This window comes from Poecilia reticulata, chromosome 14 (assembly GCF_904066995.2).
Source record: "Poecilia reticulata chromosome 14, P_reticulata-male-v2, whole genome shotgun sequence".
Lineage (NCBI taxonomy): Eukaryota > Metazoa > Chordata > Actinopteri > Cyprinodontiformes > Poeciliidae > Poecilia > Poecilia reticulata.
The window spans coordinates 19,815,422-19,838,304 of record NC_088843.1 but is presented as its reverse complement, the minus strand read 5'-3'; the positions used below and the strand labels follow the sequence as shown (position 1 = coordinate 19,838,304).

General features: G+C 41.5%; 1 protein-coding gene across 1 annotated transcript in view; it reads left to right on the top strand.

Annotated features, from left to right (window-relative positions):
• The first annotated feature begins 428 nt into the window (after positions 1 to 428).
• Positions 429 to 22,883, top strand: part of esama (endothelial cell adhesion molecule a) — a 58,739-nt gene continuing 36,284 nt past the window's right edge. Inside the window, exon 1 of the mRNA XM_008428405.3 lies at positions 429 to 798. Coding sequence (XP_008426627.1) covers positions 738 to 798 — 61 coding nt within the window. The 5' untranslated portion in view covers positions 429 to 737. The remainder of the gene's footprint in view (positions 799 to 22,883) is intronic.

Genomic DNA, 22,883 nt, shown 5'->3' with positions numbered 1-22,883 from the left:
AAGTTTACTTACCAAATATTCTTTTATGGCTCCGCTGTCCTTTTACTTGAATAAAAAGTACTACTCTTACTTCGGCTGCTCTGTCCTCCTGTGGTTGACGCTAAACGGTATCTGTTACACCTGTTCTTGGCGCTGAACCACAAAACAGGTGCTACTCGTCAATTTTAGCTATGTTTGGACCAGAAGGACGGATGTTGGTCATTTTTGCTGACAAAATAAAAGCATCACATTTAATCCTCGGCTTTTAGTGACTCTCTATAATAGAGCTGCTTTATTTTGAAGGGCTACTGTGGAAAGTGTTTTAGACACTCAGGCTAGCAGTACGACTGACTCGCAAAGGTGTATCGGCTCTTTTCCTCCGGACCGTGTCTCTCCAGCTCCCCACCCCAACCTCACCCCCCAGCCCTCCCTCTAAGGAAGGGACTGAATGACAACTTGCAGAGTTGTTCTCGCTCGAGCAGCCGGAAGGAGGGATTTACCGGGAAGAGTGCGTAAAGAGGAGGGAGAACAAGAGTCGCGAAGGACAGTCAGTGTCGGAGGTGTGGGTCCAGGATTGACTTGACTTTCTCCGGTCCGTCCCTCCTTTAGAATCACCGCTGTGGAGACATCCGACGACTTCCCGTCGTCCTCACCCCAAGTGTCCCTTACGTGTCTGCGCGAGGACTGGCAGAGCCGCGGAGCCTGAGGTGAAGCAGAGATCCTCTAAGACCAGCTGAGGGACACCAGGACAGAGAATCATGGAGACCTGCTCTACTTCAAGGAAACTTACTTTGCTCTCCTTTCTCCTGGGGCTCTCGGGTAAGTGTTTTTTTTTCATGCTTTTTTAAAAAATTATTATTATTTATTTATGTTTTTATTTCTCCAATTCTCCAAATTAAAAAAGTGGAAAATTCCTTAAAATAACTCAAATTATGGATCAAGAGTGGGAACGCTGTGTTGATTTCTTTCAAGGTGACATTCATAGAGCGCTCAGAGTGAGTTTTGACAACTTAACCAGATTTTGTTTTCATCCGCTGAATGAGCAGTAAGTGTGTTTCTCAGCAGAAAGCCCGGTTTGCACTGAGCTCCCCTTCCACTCACACACAGGCTGCGGTTCTGATGTGAGCAGATGTGAAGAAGCAAGCAGCAAATGACTGACAGCTCGGTGTTTCTGGAGCTCTGTGTGAGCCAGGAGCGGGCTGGGATTTAAGGCTCAAACACCTGTTTGTTTTCCACTGGATTTAAAACAAGTGTGTTACACATGATTATGTCTCCCAGGGGGGAATAATCCCCTTATATCTGCTCCAACGTTGGCTCACCGTCCCTCTCGCTCCAGCGCTGCATTCAACTCCTATACTTTCCCTGATGGTTGTGCTGAACACGCATTTTTGGTGCTTTAGAGCAGAAATTGGGCCAAATCGGAGTGAAGCCTTTCACTAGCTGCTTTCCATGAACCATAAAATTGCGCGAATTCAAATTGCGACAATAAATTTAACGTAAGCACTTCTTTCGTGTAACACGAGTCACGTGATCAGGAGCCGGACGTTACTACTGGCGAAAAGCGGCGAAGAAGACCACGACAGGAAGTAGTAGGGAAGTGATGTTTATTTTTTGTTGTTGTTGTTGTTGTTTTTGTTGTTGTTTTTTCGGACAATGTGCAGCTGGTTCTGCTACAACTTTCACAGTATCTAACAGTTCATACAAAGTTTTGCGTCATTCGACAGTGTAGCCGCAGCTCTTCTGTAAAATCACCAACTACAACTTCCCCAAAACGCTGCATACTCTGCTCCAACGCCATATTAAGATGCCCAGATGTTTTCTCCTGGCTGATCGATGACGAGCGCTAGTGCCATGGCTAAAATATGAATATAGTTCATGTAACTGTTTACATCCTTTGCTGCCATGATTGTTTATGACTTGTTGCCTGAACAAGTTTATTCCCAGTGCGATCGTAACTTAATTTCTTATTTAATTTTGAAACTGTGTTTTTTTGTTTTTGTTTTTTTTTCTCGACATCAACCAGCAGAATATGAATCTTGACAAAATTAAAAAATTTTTGACAAAAAATTTATATTTTGTCAAGATTTGTAACGGAGGCTCACATTTGTAATGGAGGCTCTGACCCTCTGCAAGAAAGGTTCTAGTGGATAAAATGTAGCAGTTTCTATTTCTCTGCAGGGGATTAGTGCGAATCACTCAGATGGTTTTCCAATAAGGAGCCTGGGAAGTAAATAAATAAATGCTTTAGATTTGTCACCAACAGAGACATCAGGGATATTTAAAACTTTCTGTCCAAGGTGTCTGGCTACCTGTATGGTGTATCTCCTTCAGCCAGAGTTGCTTCGGGTGAGTGTATGTGTGTGCGTCAAGAGGCAGGCTGGTGACTTTCATACACCCTGTGTATGTGTGTGTGTGATACGTGAACGCAGGCTCTCTCCTGCTCGGAGCCGGAGTTTGATTCTCAGAGGTGTTGCCAAAACAATCCCATGAGCTGACATGGGCAACCTCAGGGCTGCTTGTTCCTCCCTGGTTGGGGCATGAGGGAGTAAAACATGACAAACGGTTCCATTTGCGCACCCAGACCCAGTGCGAGTCTGTGGTTCAGGGCAGTTCTTTGGTATCTTGTCTGCCATTTTAATTTCAGGCCGTGATTTAGTGTCAGCAGACAATGGGACAATAAAAGTTCAGCGCTCGCCATCGAATGGCCTGCAGGTGTGTCCTGGAAAATACTGGGCAGTCTGAATGGAGGCAGGAAACGGTCATGAATAGCAGGCAGTGGTGAGGGGAAAACAACAGGCTCCTGGAGTCCCTGATGGGGCCGAACCTGGAGCAGGAAGTGAACGAACATCCTCCCGCTAGCAAGAAGTGGTCCCAGTTAGGGGCTCAGTGTGAGAAGAAGCTTGTTTTAGTAGAAACCTGGAGAGGGAAATGTATATGTTTCATTTAGGAAAAAGAAAAAGTGAAAGACTAATTTGTTCTGATAACCAGCTTTGTTTTTTTGTGTGGGTGTATCTATTCCCAAGTTTACAGATTGCACTTGAATGCATCAGTAAATCTGCTGTCCGTTTCTTTTCAGACAAATATACATTCCTGATTTAAGCTGATTCTACTGGATGTGAGGACAAAGTGACAAAGTTTTCACACTCTTCTGTCACATTTTGACTCTTTTATAGTAAAAAAAAATCTATATAGAAAAACATATCTGTGCATAGGCCAAAGAACAGTGGGAAGTAGTTTTCTAAACATTTTGCATTTAGAAAACCAAAAATCTGAAAAGTGTGGTGTACACTTGTGTTCATACTCCTTAGGCAATACTTTTAAAACTGATTTTTTATTTATTTATTTATTTTTGTCTACTTCTCTTTGCAAAATAGCTGAGACTCAGTCTGATTGAATGGAGAAGATCTGGGAATAGAACATTTCAAGTCTTGACACAGAACAGGATTCCTATGTCATGTTTTATTTGCAGTTTTGTAGAAATTGTTGTAGGACCAAACCTATTCTGACATGTTCTGTTCCTTGATTGAATCCCAAGAGGTGGATTCTCTCTGCTAACACAGGACTGTTGGTCTAACCCACATAATTCTTTAAACTGAGTGGAATGTGACAATGTGCAAGAACATTTAAATTCAAAGGGTGTGAATTATTTTGCAATGCACACTGATCTAACATAGCATTGCTCTCTGTTTACTCAAATTGAAAAGCATGGCTTTAGAACTTCAGCTGTACTAACAGAGAAAGTTGTTTATTAATTAACCTGTCCCATTATGTTGGGAGAAAAAACAACAACAAATATTTATAGTGGGCAGGGTTTCAGCACATTCAGTTGCAAAAGTTTTTCACTGGCTGTCTACATCCCTCAGTCTGATCTATTTGTTTTATTTTGAGGTGATAAAATTAGTGAGAAAAAATACTATGATTGCAAAAAGTACAGTGGCAAACTTGTGCGCTCCATGCTAGCAGCCTCTACTTCCTGTCTATTACAGCCATGTGCAGAGTCGACCTCTGATGATATTACACTGTGCGTAGATTCAAACCAGTAGAGGGTAACATGCCTATTTTACCTCATCTTTTTGAAACATTTTAAAAGTTTCCTCAAAATTTGCATGACAATTGGATGAAAACAGCTAATATCACCCCACATTCAGATGGTCCAAGTGAGAGGAGGTGACACTTATGAACGTATTTGATCCTATCAGGTTAACTGCTGTGGTCCGTCTCTGAGCTTCACTACAGCCTTTTGTTAAAGTCATTGTTATTTTCTATGATTTACTCTCTCATTAACTCTCAGTGGGTTCACCTTTTCAAATGAATGTTTTCAGTCTAAAGCTGAACACAAGATTCTCAGCCTCACAAACCCATTAGGATTATCTCGGTGAAGTAATGTTCAGGGTCAGCTAATTTGATTACAATATCTCTGGTTCAACAAGCACTGGGCCTAATTATACTCCTTATTCTAACTGCTTAAATATTCTGGCCTCATGTCAGGTCCTCCAGGCGTGTCTCTACCACCGTCACATATCTACAGGCTGATGTTCTTTCATAACTATCGAGCTCCAGAGCAGATAGAAATCTTTTGCTAATTTAAATATATATATATATATATATATATATATATATATATATACTGCTCAAAAAAATAAAGGGAACACTTAAACACTTAAGTGAATACTTTATGTGTTCCCTTTATTTTTTTGAGCAGTATATATATATATATATATATATATATATATATATATCTTTTTATCACAGATTCTCCATTAAATTTAGATCTGGACTTTGACTCATGAATATGCTTTAATTCTAACTCTTCCATTGCAGTTTTGGCTGTATGTTTGTAGTACATGAAATAATCTGTGTGGCTCTTTACCGCCATTGAAGAACGGCACAAATTTGGTCCTCCAGCAAATGGATTCAACAAAGATGGGAAAACAGCGCAGAGTGTTTTTCTTTCTTTACTCTTTTTACTTTTTTACTCGGTCATTTCAGATCATTCGCAGACATTCAACAACTTTTTAGTCCAAAATGGATTCAATATTCAGCTAAATACAGCAACGGCTCTCTGAGAAACTTCTTGTTTTTTTTTAATAAAAACATTTCCTGGACCAACAAAGCAGAAAACATTTGACCCAAAACGTTAAGAAACTGAACATCTTTCTTTAATAAAGCAAACATCTGAGACCCCTTTTCTTTAACCGAAGATGATTTTTTTTTCTACTTTTTTTCATTAAAATATTGCAGCTTTATTTATTGCTAAGCAGTTAGCATTTTTAATTTGAAAAAAAAATTGAAAAATCTTTGGACACCATTGGTTTAGGGTGATTGTCGTGCTGGAAGCTGAAACTCGTCAGTCTTAAGTCTCTCAGACCTCTAAATGCTTGTCTGTCGTGATTGTCCTGCATGTGTTCAGCTTCATCAACCTCTTCATCAACTTTAACCTCTAAAAGAAATGAATTTCTACAGCATAATCCCGCCACCACCAGGTTTTACTTTGTTGATGATTTGTCCAGATTGACATGCAGTTTTCTGTCGCATAGTGTTAAGCCACAAAGTCAATATTGGTTTCATTTGAGCAGAACATCTCTTCACATGTTGGCTATTACACACAGAACTTCTGTTTATTATTTTTCCAACGATGGTTTGGTTCGAAGGGTTTAAGGGATTAAGGTTATATCTGTGATCAATTAAAATCACGTGTGATTAACTGTGTTCACACGATGCGGCATTAAAGGAGCATAACAGACCATCGTCCTCCAACTATTTCTTGTTGTCTGTTATTTTTGCCAGTAGTAACATCAATCACACAATTTTTATGATGTGAAAGAAGCATTTCTATTGCAGTTTTGCGAAGTACAAAGAGCAGAAAAACCACCTCATCCCAGCGCAAAAACGTTTTTGACGCATTTCCATTAAGCAAATTAATGTTTGTAATTTCACTTTTGGGGAATTTTATGGTCAGTGGAAACGGAGCGACTGTCATCTTGTTAGGTGATGGAGGGTGACATCAGTCTATGCAGTTCTCTGCAAGAAATCCGTGATCTGACAGCTGCTACGCAGTTTGACAGTTTGTTTCTCTTTCGTCCTTGCTGTCTTCCCAGAGTGGTTCGGATTGGACGTTAAAACTGAGTAACAAAGTTTTAATGCAAACTGATCCAGTTCACAAAACTAAACCCATTCGTTAACATAATATGTAGACGTTCAACACTACAAATCTCTTTGCAGCTGATTGGGATGGAGAAACTAAACACTTCTCAGAGCTTTGTTGTATGTTCAGTGAAAGAGGCTATTGTCTAAACAGTGAGATTACAGGTGCTTTCCCTGAGTTTACAGTAGCTGTGCTTTTCTAGGCTCTCAGCAGTGAAACACTTTAACAAAAAAAAAAGATTGTCTTTATGAAGTTGGAGACATGACTACATTGCTCCTGCATGTCAGATCCTTAGAATGTGAATATGTTGGACTTATGTGAGGGCATATTCCTGTCAGCCTGTCGGTAACATTATGCATATTCTAGACCAGGGGTGTCCAAAGTCGGTCCTCGAGGGCCGGCATCCTGCATGTTTTAGTTCTCTCCTTGCTGGTAGTAACAATCTCCTCAGCATGTCAATGTTCTCCTTAGGCCTCTAACGAGCCATCATTTGATCCAGGTGTGTTAAGCCAAGGAGAGAACTAAAACATGCAGGATGCCTGCCCTCGAGGACCGACTTTGGACACCTCTGTTCTAGACCCACAGGTGGAAACCAGTTTCTGTTGCACTACACTGGATAGCTTTGGCAAAGTGGGAAGAGCAGTCGTCTGGCAATTGGAAGGTTGTGAGTTTGCTCCTGGCTCACTCCACCACCTGCTGATGTGCCTTGGGTAAGGCAATTAATCACAAATTAGGGCTGTAAAAAAACGTCATCGCAATATTAGTGTGTGCAGGAGCAATGCAGATGATCACACCGCACGCAAATGTCATTGCCTAAGATGCTAAAGGTCATAGGGTGATGGAAGCACAGGTGAAAAAGAAAGGAAAGAGGAAAATAGATCATCTGCCCCGAGTTACCATCTGTTCTGGTTATGGGTGTACTAGTGAGGGGTTAGTAAAACTACACACACTTTTTTAATTCACTCCATATAATTCTTCAGTGCAAGCTTCAATAAGCAAAACCCCTTTATAAGCAGAAGTACCGTGTCTTCGAGGGGCTTTTAAATGAGCCTAGAAGCTAATCTGGAAGCTAGCCTTCCCTTATCTGAGCCCAGTTGTTCATGGTCCATCTCCCCTCTGGCCGCTGCATAGTCAGTCCTGCATTTGGGACACGCCATCTGGTAAACGAACATCTTCATTTGTTTTCCAGGTGGGTCTCACAATGAGCTTTAATTATTTAACAAGGTCAATCTGTACAGGCTTCAAAAGGCTCCACTGGGAGGTCAGCTGGGTGCACTGTCTGCGCTCGTTTTCTGTGGCGACTGTCAGAGATTTATCGTCAAGAGTGAGAGTGTTGCAAGACTTATTTTTAGTAGCATATTATTTTCCGAGAGCCACTTTGGACAGTGATCCCTCTCCCCATAGTTAGATAACATAGTAATGAAGCTTTGGACTCTGTATCTTTGTGTATGGCAACTAAGTGCAGTGGCCTGTTTCCTTTTTTTCACTATAGCTATTGTTACAGCTATAGCCCTTCATCCCAGAACGCATGTATCTTCAATCTCCTCCTTTTAGGAGACAGTTTGGACCAATAGTGTTGGCCTTATCTTTAATTGCCTTTCCCATAGAATAATACCAACTGGGTGTGCAGCAAAGCCCCTCTTCACTTTGAGCTTGGATTACAGCTCTTTGAGGGCAGTGCAGTTTGTGTATATGTGTCACTAGCTAATAGTACAACTCTGACTTCAGTAGCACGATTCAGAGACTTATTAGTGTAGAATACCAAAAACATACAAGCATGCACTTTTCCTCTTCAGACAGGCTGTTTACCATCCACTCTGTGCATTTATGTCAATCCCTCTCTTATATCTTATGTATATTTAAACCTATTGAGAATCTGAGGGAAAATTATTTCCAGCTCAGTTTCAATCTGATGGTAAAAACAGAAAACGGTGTCCCGTCCATCTCTACTCTTGCCATCTTTTCTTTACGTTTTATGGGTTTTTGAGGTCTTTGCCTTGGGGTGCAATTCACGCCAGCTCTGTTAAGTCGGCTTTATTCAAACTCGAGTTTGTGTGCCTAGAAAGTACAGTTTGTTTGGAGAGGCGTGGATGCGCATCAAAGTCTAATACGGACCAATAAAGAGAACTCAAATCTGCCTAAAAACCTGGGTCTCTGTTCGGTTGAAGTGAACTCTGGTGCGGTTCGTATGCCTATGTGCATATGACCGCTTCGAATTCATATGACTGCTCCAAAAAGCAGAAGCAGATGATGGTGCAGGGTATTGTGGGTAAATAAATACACCCAAAATAAACGTGCGACTCTAGTGCTAGTGGGAGAAGTGCCAAAGAGAAATCCCACAACCGCTAAAATCTGATGCCACTCCATTTCAGTTTATATTTCATGAAAAATGAATATATCTTCTTAAGAGGTCCTTTCCTTCAGTGGTTCTTGGTGCAGCGCCCCCTCAGTTGAGGGGGTCAACAAGTTGCTCAAAGGGTTGGTTCGCTTGACACAGTGCAATGTGAAAGTGAACCACAGCTGAAAATGTAGCAAATGTTGGATTTTTGGCCCCCAATCGAACCGCATCTACTGGACCCTTAAATCAGGATGTTGTGATCAGACTGGATTTGATATTTTAGACGGTCTTGTATTGGTAGCAGTAGTTGGTGAGGATTATAAAAACAATCCCCAATCCTCCTTAGAGAATCTTGATTCTTGCCATAATTGTGAAATTACCAGAAGTCTACCAACATTTCCAAACTCGGCATACTCGGGAACAGAGAGTTTGAAAGCTCAGAAGGGTAAAACAGCAGCTGTGCTGGACTCTGTTCAGCCTTATCTGCTAAATTCTCACCCTGCCTCGCTGTCTCACAGCGGCAGTGAACCTCAGACACAATGTCTTAACAATAGAGCCGTCTTATACATATTTCTGGACAATCCTTAATCTTCGGCTGAGATTAATGCCAATACGGAGTCCATTGGAAAACGGGGACAACGCAAAATACACTGGCTAAGGAGGCTGAACTCCTTTTTTGAAAGTCATATTATGTCTATTAGTTGTTTCAAGAAATCGCAATCACATCCTGGCATCTTCAGTTTTTACCCTTTGGTTGCTGCTTTCTTTTGTTCTTGAGTGGAAGAAAACTAGACACTTCATATGTTGAAGTTGATTTCTGCTCCACATTTGTCACTTTTACTCTTTTATTTGCTCTTTGTTTACTATTCCCTTACGATGGCTGTGCTCTCAAGAACTGTGCACCTTGTTGACTTCATGCTTTGACATCCTTTTATAAAGTGTCTCAGCATTAAAGGGCCTATGTTTGAGTCTGGGGAAGCTACAGAGTGATTGCCCTTCAGGTACTAAGCGTCTTTTTTGAGTCTGATACTGAACATCGCTAATTTTAAGTTCTTCCTCACTCTGCAGCAGCATCCACACAGAAGAGTCTCAGCATGACGTCTTCACTGATTTGCAAATGTTCAGATTTTTTTAAATTTCCAACCAGCAGATCAGAGCCAATCAAACTAAAAATCAATCGATTCTAGTCACCAGTCAGTTTCTTGATGCATCTCTTATGTTTATTGTTTTGCTCTTTTGGGTGTTTGATTCATGGATTTCTAAAATTCATTTATATTCTATAGCTACAATAGTTAAACCTGGGGTTCATAAAACCATCCTAATCTAATTAAATCACCTTAATTAAAGTCCCACTACATGATTAATGCAGTGATTAAATTATGTAGAGCCCTGTTAAGTGCTCTCTTTAAAGACTGTTTTGACTTCTTAAGTTCAGGCCATTCATCTGAGCTTTGACGGGTTGCCCCACATTCTCTGACTTGCTTCTATATTTAAGTGTACAAACACTGATATTTTTAGGCCCAACAGGGGATGGGATAAAACTGTGGGAAAGTTCTGTTTGACATTTGACGAGCTTTTTGCACTGATGCAAAGCTGACACTTACAGGGTAGATTGAACTTGGCCATTAACAGCAAAAACAGCACTCTGATAATTTCATGTAGGTGACCACAGAGCGCTGCAGTGCGTACCGAATGGTAGTTGTCTGTTTTGTGGGTCTTCTGTGACCTCTGGTATCCATCCTCAGACTCAGAAAGTAGAAGGCATCCTCTCAGGGGTCATGAGAAAAGCACTGGGCGACTTTCCCAACTTCCATCTCTGGCCTCCAGACTCTTAAAGGGACAGACACCCAAACTTATTCGCTTCATCTTTGGGTTTTTTTTGTTTTTTTAATTTCTTTTATTTGTCTTCTTCCCTCTTCATCCTGCCTCAAGGAGAAGACTAAATTAGTCCGCAGATGTACGGAAAGGCTGTTTGTAGGTGTTGATATTTTTCAGGTTGCCTGTAAATCACAATCCAGATCTTCTGTGAACAGTAGGCATCCTAAATATTGTTCTGCGTATGGGTTAAACAAAGTTATTCAAAGCTAATATTTGCTTTTGGCACTTTCGAGACACCGAGCGTCACCGAGCGACTATGTACATAAATAAACAGAAGCTGTATAGTTTATTTATAGAGATCCTCTCTTGGTTTCTGCTGGGCTTGTCTCAAGTTGTAATAATGACGTGCTGCTGAAGCACAAACAATGCAGACTGCAGAGTCAGCCTCCTCCTAATTCAGGCTTCACTACGGTAATCAGACTGTGGCTGCACAGCGGCTAATGACTGTTTACAGCAAAACCAGCTATGGGGAGCCTGTCAGGTGCTTCCAGAGACCAGTCCGACTGATTTGGCAGACATCATGTTAAACAAGGGAGTTGAAGACTCTATGGTAGTCCATAAAGAAAGAGACATCAGCCTTTTTGTTCTTGTGTGTTGAATTTCTCTTAGCATTTTGGTGCAGAAGTTGTCATATTTGGTTTAACTTCAGACTATTACATACACGTCTTTCTTTGGAACCTTTTTTGCCTCTGTCTTCGCTTTAAACTGTTTTATTGTGTCTTCTTTGTCTTTACTTTAAGCTTAACCAAAGGTCCATGCCCTAAACACCGACACTTATTAATTATGCCAAGTTATTTCTCTACTCCATCTTTGTTGTTTCTATCCAGGGAACTCCTAGTGGCAGGGAATGAGTTTAGGCCTGGCATTACAGGCAGTATGTTTTGTCACCTCTAATCTTTCTCTTAGAATAATGTATGTAAAAAACTGAGATGTTGTTTTTCATTAATTGAGTATTGTGTTTTCCTAACTAACACAATGAAATGGAATCAGAATAAAAATGTGCGTACTTCTAGTGGGACACGTTTTAGTCACAATTCAAGTCTCATTTCATTTTTTTAACAACTAAAGCAGAAACTCATGTAACTTAGAATATCCCAGCAGTTTGTCATTAAAATACAGTTTATGTTAGGAAAGAGAAACAAGCCGTTTTAAACAGATGTGTACATGGCCGGCTCTGGGTTACAAATTCTGTTAGTTTGCTCACAGACTCTATAGTGTGATACATAAACAGCAAAATACAAACATGTGAAGGTGGTTTAAAGGTTTTGCTAAATAGAAATGTGACATGTACTTTTTGAGCTGGAAGTTGTTTTAAGATGTTAGAAATCGGTTTTCTAACACGGAAATCATTTGTGTAAAATTTTTTCAAATTTAACAATAAAATGTAACACTGGACAAACTGTCAAAGCACATGTAATCAACATTTATCGCAATTTTATCAATCTCAAGTCAAAGACCCTGCTGTCAGTTGATGTATTGGCAAACAAAGAAATTCAGAGTTTTCAGTTTTCATCCTTATCATTAACAGGAAAACCAAACCTGATTTTTTAAATTTTTTTATTTGTCTTTCCGACTACGGGTCACAGCTGGTCAAAAGGAAATGGGCCAAGTTTGATTACTGGCTGAAACATTTCCGCAACAACGCCCTGCAACCTGCCGCTGCGCGACGCTCATATTTAACACGTAGCATTCTGAAGATCTGAATTTTACTGTCTGAATTTTACTATTGGTTTGTTTTACATTCCTCCTTGACCCTCAATAATAATAGTAGTGATTCTGTAAACTATGGAGCAATATTAATGCTGCACAACCATCTGTGTACAGACAAACATTTCCCTAAAGCCGTCATCATGTGTCAGCTGTAAACAAACTATCTTTGACACTTTATATGCATGATCGAACGACTGCGCCATCAAAACTGTTATGGTTTTAGTATGACTGTTATTATCCGTGACCAGTATGACAAACGCAGACAGCCTGAGAGACTGATGGCTAATAAATAAAATAGTTCTTGATGTAACCTGTAACCGTTCACTGTTGATGTATTTTTCTTGTTTCATAAGATTTAAGAAAAAAAAAAAGGCTACAGTTTGCCTCTGAACAAAAAGACCATCAGACTCACTGAGACGCTGTTGTGACTCATTGTGGGCTCATTTTTATTTCACAGATGTCTCAGTGTAAACTGTCTTCATTATGCCGCTGAAGCTGAGGCTCGGCGTGCTCGATTTCAAAGCTAACTTCCCAGAGCCTCTGGAGAGCAGGAAGAAGGCAGAATATTTTCTGTTTCCCGAACAAAAGAAAGGAAAAAGGAAAACAGCTCCGGCTTCTTATGCTGTATCTTGTCACAACAGTTATCTAATGGGTCTTCAAAGGATTTCCTGAGGCCAAAGTTTGTCAAATTTCCCTTAACCCACACGGGGAGCACAGTCACCGAAGACACAAGTTTCTGTGAGCTCCGATTGGCCAGAAGCCTCGTCTCCCGTGAGCCTGCTTGCAGTGCCACTGACAGATGTTGCTGCCAGAAGTCAGCAGCCACATATCCTTCAGACCTGCCCTTCAAAAAGGAAAAAAAATGATGAGAGGTTAATAAAGCTTTAGACAGATGGGAATTAAGGGCATGGATTTAGACAAGATAGGCAGTGTTAAATTATTCTTATGAGGAGAAAGGACTGCGGGGGAGGGGCTGGAGCGTGATGCAAATGCAACTTCAGGGACGCTGACATAATCTTCACTTTATTCTTCAAGCCGTCCTCTCCCTATTTTGCACTCTGAGTATTTTTGTTTTGCAAATAGGAGAAACTTTTTTGTTTCTCTGAAGCCTTCCTCTCTTTCCTGGAGGCCTACAGGATCATGCTATCTTCAGTTTTAGACACGATTCATTCTCATTTCTGCGACGTTCACCTTTAGCATCGTCTTGTTTTACGTGCAGTTCAGATGCGGGTCAAACTTTTTGCTTTTGTTTGTTGCCTTAGCTTGAAACCGCTCTGGGCTTCGGCTGGTTTAAGCAGGTGGAAACCTGCTTCAGAAATATTACCATAGCATTCCTGTGAATTTAATTCCACTCTGCCTACGATGCCAAAGAGATGGTTTGAGTGATCTCTGTCCATGTGTAGTGAGTGTGAATGTGACTTCAGTGCTGAAGTCAGCTGAAAGAAAGAAATTCTCCCAAAGTTGTCTTTTAGAAGAAAACATCAGGCTGTTTTACAATAGTTTCACTCAGAAACACAGACATTCATCTACAGCAGTCTGAACGACCTAATTCTTATCTTTTCACCCCCAAAATATCCAACATGAGGTGCTGCCACATGTGGAACTAAATTAGATAAAGTTCCTGCAGTCTGAAAGGTCATGTCGCATTTAAGACTTTTATGTCATCGATGTGAAACCTGCGTCATGATTCTGTACCAGAAGAAGCCGGACCAGACGTAAACAACGTCTGGAAAAAAAAAAATAATAATAATAAAATTATGAAGGAGATCTGTTCCACTGAAGTGCATCATCACGATATTAAAAATCACATTACAATAAATGTTAAAAAGTCCCGATAGTTCCTATGTGAGTTCCTGTGTGGTGAAATAAATGTGAACTATTGTTGTTTTCTTCCCATCATATCTTTTCATCAACATTCCAACATTTTGGAAGCGGTTTAATAAGGAAAAAATATTGCTAACTTCCTTGCTAGTATTTAAAAAAAAAAAAGCAGCACCACAAATCAGTTATTTTGATGACAAAAAAAATCACAAAAACAATCTCAAAAATCTGAAAGGAACTTATTTCCTAAAAAAGTTGCTCGCTCTTCATAGACCAAAAAAAAAAAAAAACTCCCTCATCGTCAGCACAAACGGGATGTCTCCGTGACGCAGCCGCTTTGCGATCTCACAGAAGAACTTCTCTGTTAACTCTAATGGGCCGCACTGACACCTGAAGAAGATTTGTCTGGTATTATCAGAAGCAGAATTCCTGTGGGTGTGTAGGAGCCAGCCAGAGTAATGGAGTAAGAGATGACTGTGGCAGTAGGCAGCTGTGTGGAAAAAGTCATTACGGTGGAGCATTAAGCCGAGGCCTTCAGGGCATCAGAAGCTGTTCTGTTGTCCTCACCGAGGCAGAACGGGTGAAGAGGCGCCGTTAGAAATACAGTAGGAGACGAGGGGGACGGGCATCGACAATGAGCAGGAAACTAATTCTTTTCTACATATGTTGAACTACTAAGTGTCATTCAGTTGCAGCAGGATGTTCTGTCCTCTGCTGAAGAATTTTCTTCTTTTTTTTTTGCTAAAATAAATTCTTACCTGACTTTCAGATCTCCTGCAATGTTCTTTTCTTTGTCTTTTTATGTCCCTGACAGCACATATTTCAACCTCAGGCCTTGTCATGTACCATTATTGAAAAACACATAGCCATTTCCAGCTTTTGAAGGCCCCATCCATAGCTGTGCTGCTGCAGTAGAACAGTTTCTTTAGCAAACTGAAACCTGGAGATGAAGGTATTATTAATTAAGTGCCGCCTCCCACAGCAAAGAAAAAACCATTCACAGTGGTGATTGGTAAGGAAGTTAAACACCTGCTCTTCTGATGGTCTGTCAGAGGTGGCATGTGGGTTAGCTTCTTTTTTTCTTTTCTTTTTTAAACTGAACCGACACATCGAATTCTGCAGCACGTCTATAAGTTACGTTTGTCAAAGTCAAGCTAGCATAAGTGTCGTACTTTCCTCTCCCTTGCTATTTTTTTAATTAAAACTTTTTCCTGATGTTATCTAGTTGTCGTAGTATTGACAATTAGCAGCAAAGCACTGTGTCCCTTTCCCTTTTATATATCACAAGTGCATTTAAGATTTAGCGTGTTATGTTGCTAGACGAGCAGGTTTTTGCCCTCCAGCAGGGAGCTCGAAAGCAGGATGTTGTGCATGTGACGTCATGTTGTAATATGTATATAGACCTAGCTCAGGGAACCTGGGCTAACTTAAAGAACAACTATACAACAAAGGAAAGTGGAAAGCCTGCTTAAAAAGCAGACAGGGTGAAAACTGGGTGTCTGGTAAAAGTGCTCAGTCAATGGCGACCTCTGGTTTATAAGAAAAAATAATTAGCAACTTGAACAATGTAAATTTTGCCCAATACATATGACTTGAACCAACCCAGTGTTGTTCCTTTGATTCGTAAAAGCCCTGCTGAATTGTGTGTAAAGGAAGCTGCTGGTGTTCTCGGCCCTCTCAGTCCTGATGTTTCTCCCAGCCTCAGGACTGGGGAGAAACCAGAGTCTGCTCCGTGGGCTTTATTATCTCAGCGTTGTTCCGTGGGACACGGCCTTGTGTCATCTCACCTTTTACTTCTGCAAACATTCTTTGGCTTTTTATCTGCACACAGGCCTCTGGTGACATTAAAGCACCCTTTTATCAGTAGGATTACATCTACATCTCCCCTCGAATTCCACCCTCCTCTTCCTCCTCGCCCTTTCCCCTTTTTCATCTTATTGCCCAGTTCTCCCCGTCTCCTTCATCTTCTTCGTCTCCTGAGGCTTTCAGCTCTAACATCTCATCAGCATCAGCGTCTGGGGTCAGCCAGAGGCATGCTGAGGGACGGGGGCTTTGTCATGCTAGCTTATGTATCTGTTGGTTTTTTTTTTTCCATATTTGCTCGTCTTTCTTTCAGTTCATCTTCCTCCTTCTCTTTGTCTAACTCCCTCCTACCTTCCCAGCTCCTCCCCTCCCCGGTTGACATATATGTAATTATAAGCTCTTATTTATTTTCCTGTCACACAGTTCTGCACGCTGGAGAATACTGTCTTGGTGCCATTATCTAATGGCTCAGATGTGAAGCCACACCACACCATCTCCTCATCCCTCGCCACGTTCTAAAGTCTAATTGGTATTTATTAAAAGTATCTCCTGCATCGCTTCGCTCCCTTTCGCTGCAGCTCCTCTTACAGATAACCACAATGTTTTAATATTCTGCTAGTCTGTAAAAAGAATCCCTGCTAATGCTGTTATAATTAGATTTGTGACAGCAACCCTTAGAGTCAACATGTTTCCTGTCATTAAAATTAAGTGTAAATGTGCTTTTAGCACTCTGTTGCACAATCTATAACTGCAAGAAGTTTGCTTTTCTGACTTAGACGCCATGATGTCAGCTTAAAAAAATCATGGCGAGTTCAGGACTGTTCTAATGTCTGGTTAAGACGCTAAACAAAGACAATTTTAGACTATTTTCCTGTTATTTCAAACACAAATTTGTGTCTCAGAGTACATGAGTGGAGACAGGTTTATATTCCCCTGACCTTAACTTGAATGTCAGATGAAATAAAGTTTTAAAGGTGAAATGTTATGTATTTTCCAGGCACGTAATGTCATTTTATAGCACAATCAAGTAAGAATTTTACCTTCAGTGGTCATAAAAATGCTACATAGATTAAATATGACTAAAAAGAAATTTGATTGTGAAATTTAACAGTGAAAGGTGAAAGTGTTTAGGGCTGTTGTAAAAGAATATTTTAGTAATCGAGTACTCTATAGAATATTTTTGCGTTTATTCGAGGAATCGGATCTATCTCTCTCTCTCTCTCTCTGCGCCATTCCTACCGTTCATTCCAAACCCGTGACAACGCGATTCTGACGCCACAAAAGCTGTCGTAGTCCAACCATCACACCGCAAAGTTCAACAATCCTTATTTGTCCCCCAAACCCTGACAAAACGCCGCTCAATTCAACACCATGCTGCTAGCGCTTCACAACAACTCATAGGCGGAAGTAAGAGCGCTGCCCACCACAAATAATGATCCGGCCGGAACACGGTGCGCTACATAATGAAACATAATTTAACAAAGCTTTGAGGAAGATAAATGTTTACTGGAGGAATTTTAATAATCGAGGTACTCGAATCATTCGAGGAATCGTTTCAGCCCTAAAAGTGTTCCACCACTCTGGATGAACCCAACACACAGGACGCAACAGTTGAAAACTTTTCAACTGTCTTGTGTCGGGATGCTGGCCTGCATGTCCAGGTCTGCGCAAATGTCATTCGACGGGATGGAGATTTAGGCTTTTGTGTGTCGAGCCCTTAAATCCTAATTTAATTCTGGACCATAGGGACATGGCTGAGTGTCTTTCCCCTTTTCTCTCTCTCTGCCAGTTTCCTGTCTGATCACTTTAAATAAAACCTGCCGGTACCACAAAAAAAAAAAAGTAGATAAAGTGCCTCATGAATAAATTTGGAGCTGACTTAGAGAGGAGCCAGATATCTGAAAGGTCCTCTACAAATTACAAGTAAGCCTGTACTTGTCAGATGTAGATTCGGATATCACTGAATTCAGCACCTCTAGTTTGGCAGAGGCTTTAGAAGCTGTAAACATCAGTGAAATGTTGATGTGCCAATCATTGCACCGGACGTCCTTCTCTTAAGGAGTAGGTGGAGTGAAGTCTTCAAAAAGGACAGCTGTAAACATAAAGTCATGGTTAAATTGAGACCTGTCAGACCGTGTCAGAGAAGCTGCATAAGCTTTAGTATACGTTGTCATCTCTACAGCACAAACTCAGAGATCTATGGTCTGAAGACCATCAGGCTTCTGCACATACTGTGAGGGAAACGTGAGACAGCTGGACTAGTTAAATAATTGATCACCTTCTCTCTGACAGGTACCTACGAGGCCAACAAGTTCTTGAATCTAAGCAGGCGTACAGGATTTGATGAGATGTTGTGAACATTTAGGTTTAGAGAAAACTCAAAGGTTTGGTTGAAACAAGGACAGGTCACACACCCAGGCATTATGTTGAAAATTTCGCAAACTATTTTTTTACACATGTTGTGGAGTTACTGCTGGAACTTTGACAAGAGCTGGTTTTTTTTGGCACAAATATCTGTCATCACAATGCTCTGGGCTCATAATAAATCCCCTCAGCGAAGTCACTGATACAAGCTGTCTCCATACAAGCATTGTTTATCGTCAGAACCACTGAGGACCTTTGGCTCCCTTGCTGTGAATGCCTGACGTAAGGTCCATTTTCTGACTGTCCAGTCAGGAACAATGGCATCCTAGCGAACAGAAAAGCAAACTGTGACGGCATGCCATACGTTGCACGGCATGATTGAATTTCATTGTTGCCTTTGCTGAGTTCCCTGGAGTTAGAGAACATAGAAAACCATCTCTCCTTCTCAGTAACTCATATTTCTTCCCTTGTAGCCGTCGGCTGCAGCTATGTTACTGTACATGGGCTGTGAGTACAGTGCAGCAGCGGTACAGAGAGTCCTCATAATCTCCACTGCTTATGTGTTTGAAGAGGTGGAAATCTCTCGGCGGAATGCTAAACAGGATCTATCAGGATTAGTTCTGAGTTTGAGGCAGTCTAGCTTATTGCTAACTGTGTTTCACAACTGGGATTTTAAAAAAAATGCTTGCCACGTGAATCACAAGGCGACACATTCCTCCAACGTCACGAAGTGCCGAGGCCGCGGTGTTTTTTTTTTGTTTTTTTCCCCCCCGTGTTTTACGGAGAGCAAACAGACAGAAAGCTTTTCAGTCGAGTATCATCATTGATGTTTGTAGCCTTCATTAGTGACTGGTCATTATGTTCACCGATTTCCTGAGGCCAGCCAGCCGTGAGAGCCCATTAACCAGCAGCATTAGGAGTAATTAGGCAAAGCGCTCACTTTATGTGCTGATATTTTCACACAGAGAGCTGTTTGTGCAGATATACGTGCGACACCCCACTAGCGGTTTGTAATTTTCATGATCATTAAGGGCCAGTTGACCTCTCGACGCTCAATTTCTTCTCCAAGAAAGTAAGTTAAATTCTCATCTGGAGCGTTGAGTCATGAAAATAAATCACGTTAACTGTGCTTTTGATCGGAGCCATTCTGTCACAAGATGTAGACCACACTGTATACACCATATGTACACACAAAGGCCTTATTAGTTGTCTTCATCATACTGTCATAGTAAATGAAAATCCTCATTTAGAGCCAACATGCTTTTTTGACCCTGTTCTGCACACAGCGTTCCCCCTTAGTGATGTAGCACATCCCCACGTGGCTTTCCGCAGCACTCCCGCCATTTCTCCGGGATGGAAACACTTTCATCGTGATGGCAGATCCATATATACCCACTCACACTTATACACACGTCCCCTCTTCCCCCCCACCCAACCTTCTCCGCCTTGGCGCGCATCCTCGGGGAGGGCGAAAAGAAAGGCAAGCCACGTCTGATCCGTAATCGCTCTCTTGAGTCTTCCACTCCCTCCCGACTCTTCCCACCCCCTAGCCTCGCGCCGCCTCTGCTATCTCAATCATCGTGAAAATATCTCTACAGGTTCTGTTTAATAACGGCACTGGCGCGCATGAGGAATCCACTCAGGAATGTTGCTTTCTGTCTCATCTCCCGCCTCCTGACACAACCTGTCAGTGAGCAAGACATCACACGGCGAGGCGCCGGAGAAGCGATCAGAACTCCCCTTAACCACAGAAACTTGTCGCTCATCTGTCTTTTTACCTCAGCACCGCGGTAAAAATAGACTCGGGCTGTATAGTTTCCCTAGTACTTCCCTCTGCTCAGCTTTTCATAATTCGCTGGCTACGCCGATTTCCCTCATCATTATGGACCACTCAACAGATCGAGGCACGGCTTGTCAATATAGAACAGCTTTTCCATTTCTTTTTACGTCAGTCAAGCTGACATGGAGGGAAAGTGGAACAAGATGATACTGGTAGATTTGACCCATTTGACTGCAGTTAAATAATTTTAACTAAAATCATCTATGCCTTCATTTTATTATTTACAAAGTTATAGTAATTTTGAACATTGGCCCCTTTTTAAAAACAAAAAAATACCACTGCAACAGGCACATGATCAATATAAATGGATAATATTTCTGATAGAATATTCAATAATTTCACTGAACTCTGACCCAGAACTGCACAGCATTCTGGGTGACTTAGACACAGGACAGGCTCTTGCCACTCATATGTCCAAGGCGAGCTAAGAGAGGTTGGTGGCATCAACCAACTCATTTCCTTTTTGGTTGCCTAGCAACAACTTGTTGAATAACTCGCGCAGTAAACGGTTTAAGGTTTTGCCACTGTGCCTCATGGTTACTTAAAAATAAACAGTGGTTGTGGAGTGAAAGCTGTGGATAAAACAGCGCTCCATCACTCCCATCCCAGCACTGTGTGCCTCTTGGCAGCCACTCCAGGCTCACAGTTCTCCACTCCATGCTGGAGGTTTGGACCTTGACATTTTTCTGGGTTTTTGGTCTCTATTAAGGCACAAACCAATGGATGGAAATCCAGTTATCTCCAGCTATGTTTGTAAATCTCTGTTGGTTCATCAAGTCCTAAAAAAAAACATAACTTGTAGTTTTTTATTTGGGGGTCATCAGCAAAACACAGGCACTAGTTCCTAGCTGTAGTAGGTGAATCAATCTGTGTGCCGACTCTTGATCTTTCCTGTTTGGGTCCAAAAATACTAACTCAAATTTGGTTTCTGGTGAGCTGAAGAAAGTTATGGTACATCCATGTATTAGTTTGCTCTATGCAGGTACTCAGCCCTTGAATAGTAACCTGGTGGCATTGTAAAATACAGATGTGTATCATCTGCATAATAATGGTGACTAATTTTGTTATCTGAGCTAGCATGTAGATAATGAATATGAATCTTGGGATAACCCCACATATGACTTCTGTCCGATAAGAAGTTACCTGTTGATCTGTGTTCCTTAGGTAAGATTCAAACCAAGCTCTCCAATAATATGTCATGGTCAACAGTGTTGAATGCTGTGCTGAGGTCCAACAGAGCCAACTTTGTGGTTGGGGATGTGCCAGCTAATACAGTCCCAGTTATTGCTGGTTCACCAATGCAGGTCAAAATAGGTATAAACGTGTCCCAGTTTATACACAGAAAACCTTACAATGTTTCTTATTTGATGAAAAGGAATGAGTTAAAAAATGACAGACGCATTAGATGGAAGAGGCCAAAGCTCGGGCAGAGCAAGATAACAGCAGGCTTTGTTGAACCCAGAGTTGGAGGGAAGGGGGGCAGAGGCCAAGGGAGGATACAAACAGTGACTCTGAGAGATAGGCCAGATACTCTGCTGGAGATTTGGCTGTTTAATCGAGTCGGTGAGGATTAGAACTGGATTATGTAGGAATTGTGACACAGCAGCAAATTAGCCTGGTAGCTTTAATCTGCGAGGGAGCCGAAGCCAAAATACTTGGCCAGGAAGCAGGATGTGTGTATGTAATGTTCAAGTATTGAGGTCATAGGATTCATGACGAAAATATACAGTTAGGTGGAGAACAGAGATACGTTTTTATAGAAGTCTTAAGCTTTTAGAAAAATTATTGTTAAACAGAATAATGGACTAAAAATACTGTCTAAAGTGTTGTGGTGGCACTGAAATGTTAACAAATTGCATAAAACATTTGAAAGAGGGTAAATTGAGTCAAAGCTATACCCGCTTTGACTCAATGTTATGGACTTTTCTTCATACCGCTGAGCTGTAGATGCGTGCTGGGCGTTGAAGTGACCATGCAGGCCCTGACCTGCAGCAAACGCTTTCAGCTCCATGAGCAGCGCAGCCCTGATGAAACCTGATCAGAGCAGGTAGGTCAGCCACTCATGACGGCAGAACCAGCCCAGTGAAGGAGTCCTTTATACCAACCATGACTTGATTCACATGCATGACCACAGCGGCTTTAATCGGACTGTGTTACAGGGGGAAAAGTCACCACACTAACCTCAGCAAAAGCTGTCCGCACTCTTTAGAAACAACAACACCGAAGCTCCTTATGGGAGCTTATTTACAGGCTGAGGCGCGTTGCGGCTTCATAGGCATGCTTTACGTCTCATGCTCTAAATCAGAGGACTTGTTTTTGGCTGGGTTTACACAACGACTGCCACCGGTTTACTGTCTTACTGTCAGACATATTTTGCTGCTCCTCAGTCTCTGTGGTGAGCAGCAAACTGAGGAAACCACCAGAACAATGTCACATCAGGTGTTTGTTGTTTTCTTTTGGGCTCCAAACCTCAACAGTTCATGAGCGAAAGACTACGGTAACATTCTCCTAACTGATGGATACACAATGACTTAAAATGTAGACACCCCACTTACAGCAAGGTCAGTTGCAAATTTCTGTTTGTGGTGGAAATTTACTCCTTTTTTTAATTAATGGGTAAAGAGTTATGAAATGTTTTTTGTGATTATTCTTTACATCAGTGAAACTTGGCATTTTACCAGTCTCATATTAATGCGCCTTTGAGCCACATTAAAGTTATGAAGGGAAGAGCGTTAATCAGCAGGTGCTTTGAGACCAGAGATTGTCATCTCCTGACTGCAGAGGCCAGATTACCATGTCTTCATCACAGATGATTTATTTGCCTAAAATTTAAACAAAGTAATTGCTGCCCCCTCAAACCCACCTTTCCCCCATGTTGGGGACCTACTGGGCAGATCAAGTGTGAGCAGATCACGTCTGAGGGCGACCACCACCCAGTCCATGATTAAAGTCCCTGCTCCCAACAGAGCTTCTCTGAAGTTCAGTGAGGAAAAAACAGTAAAGCC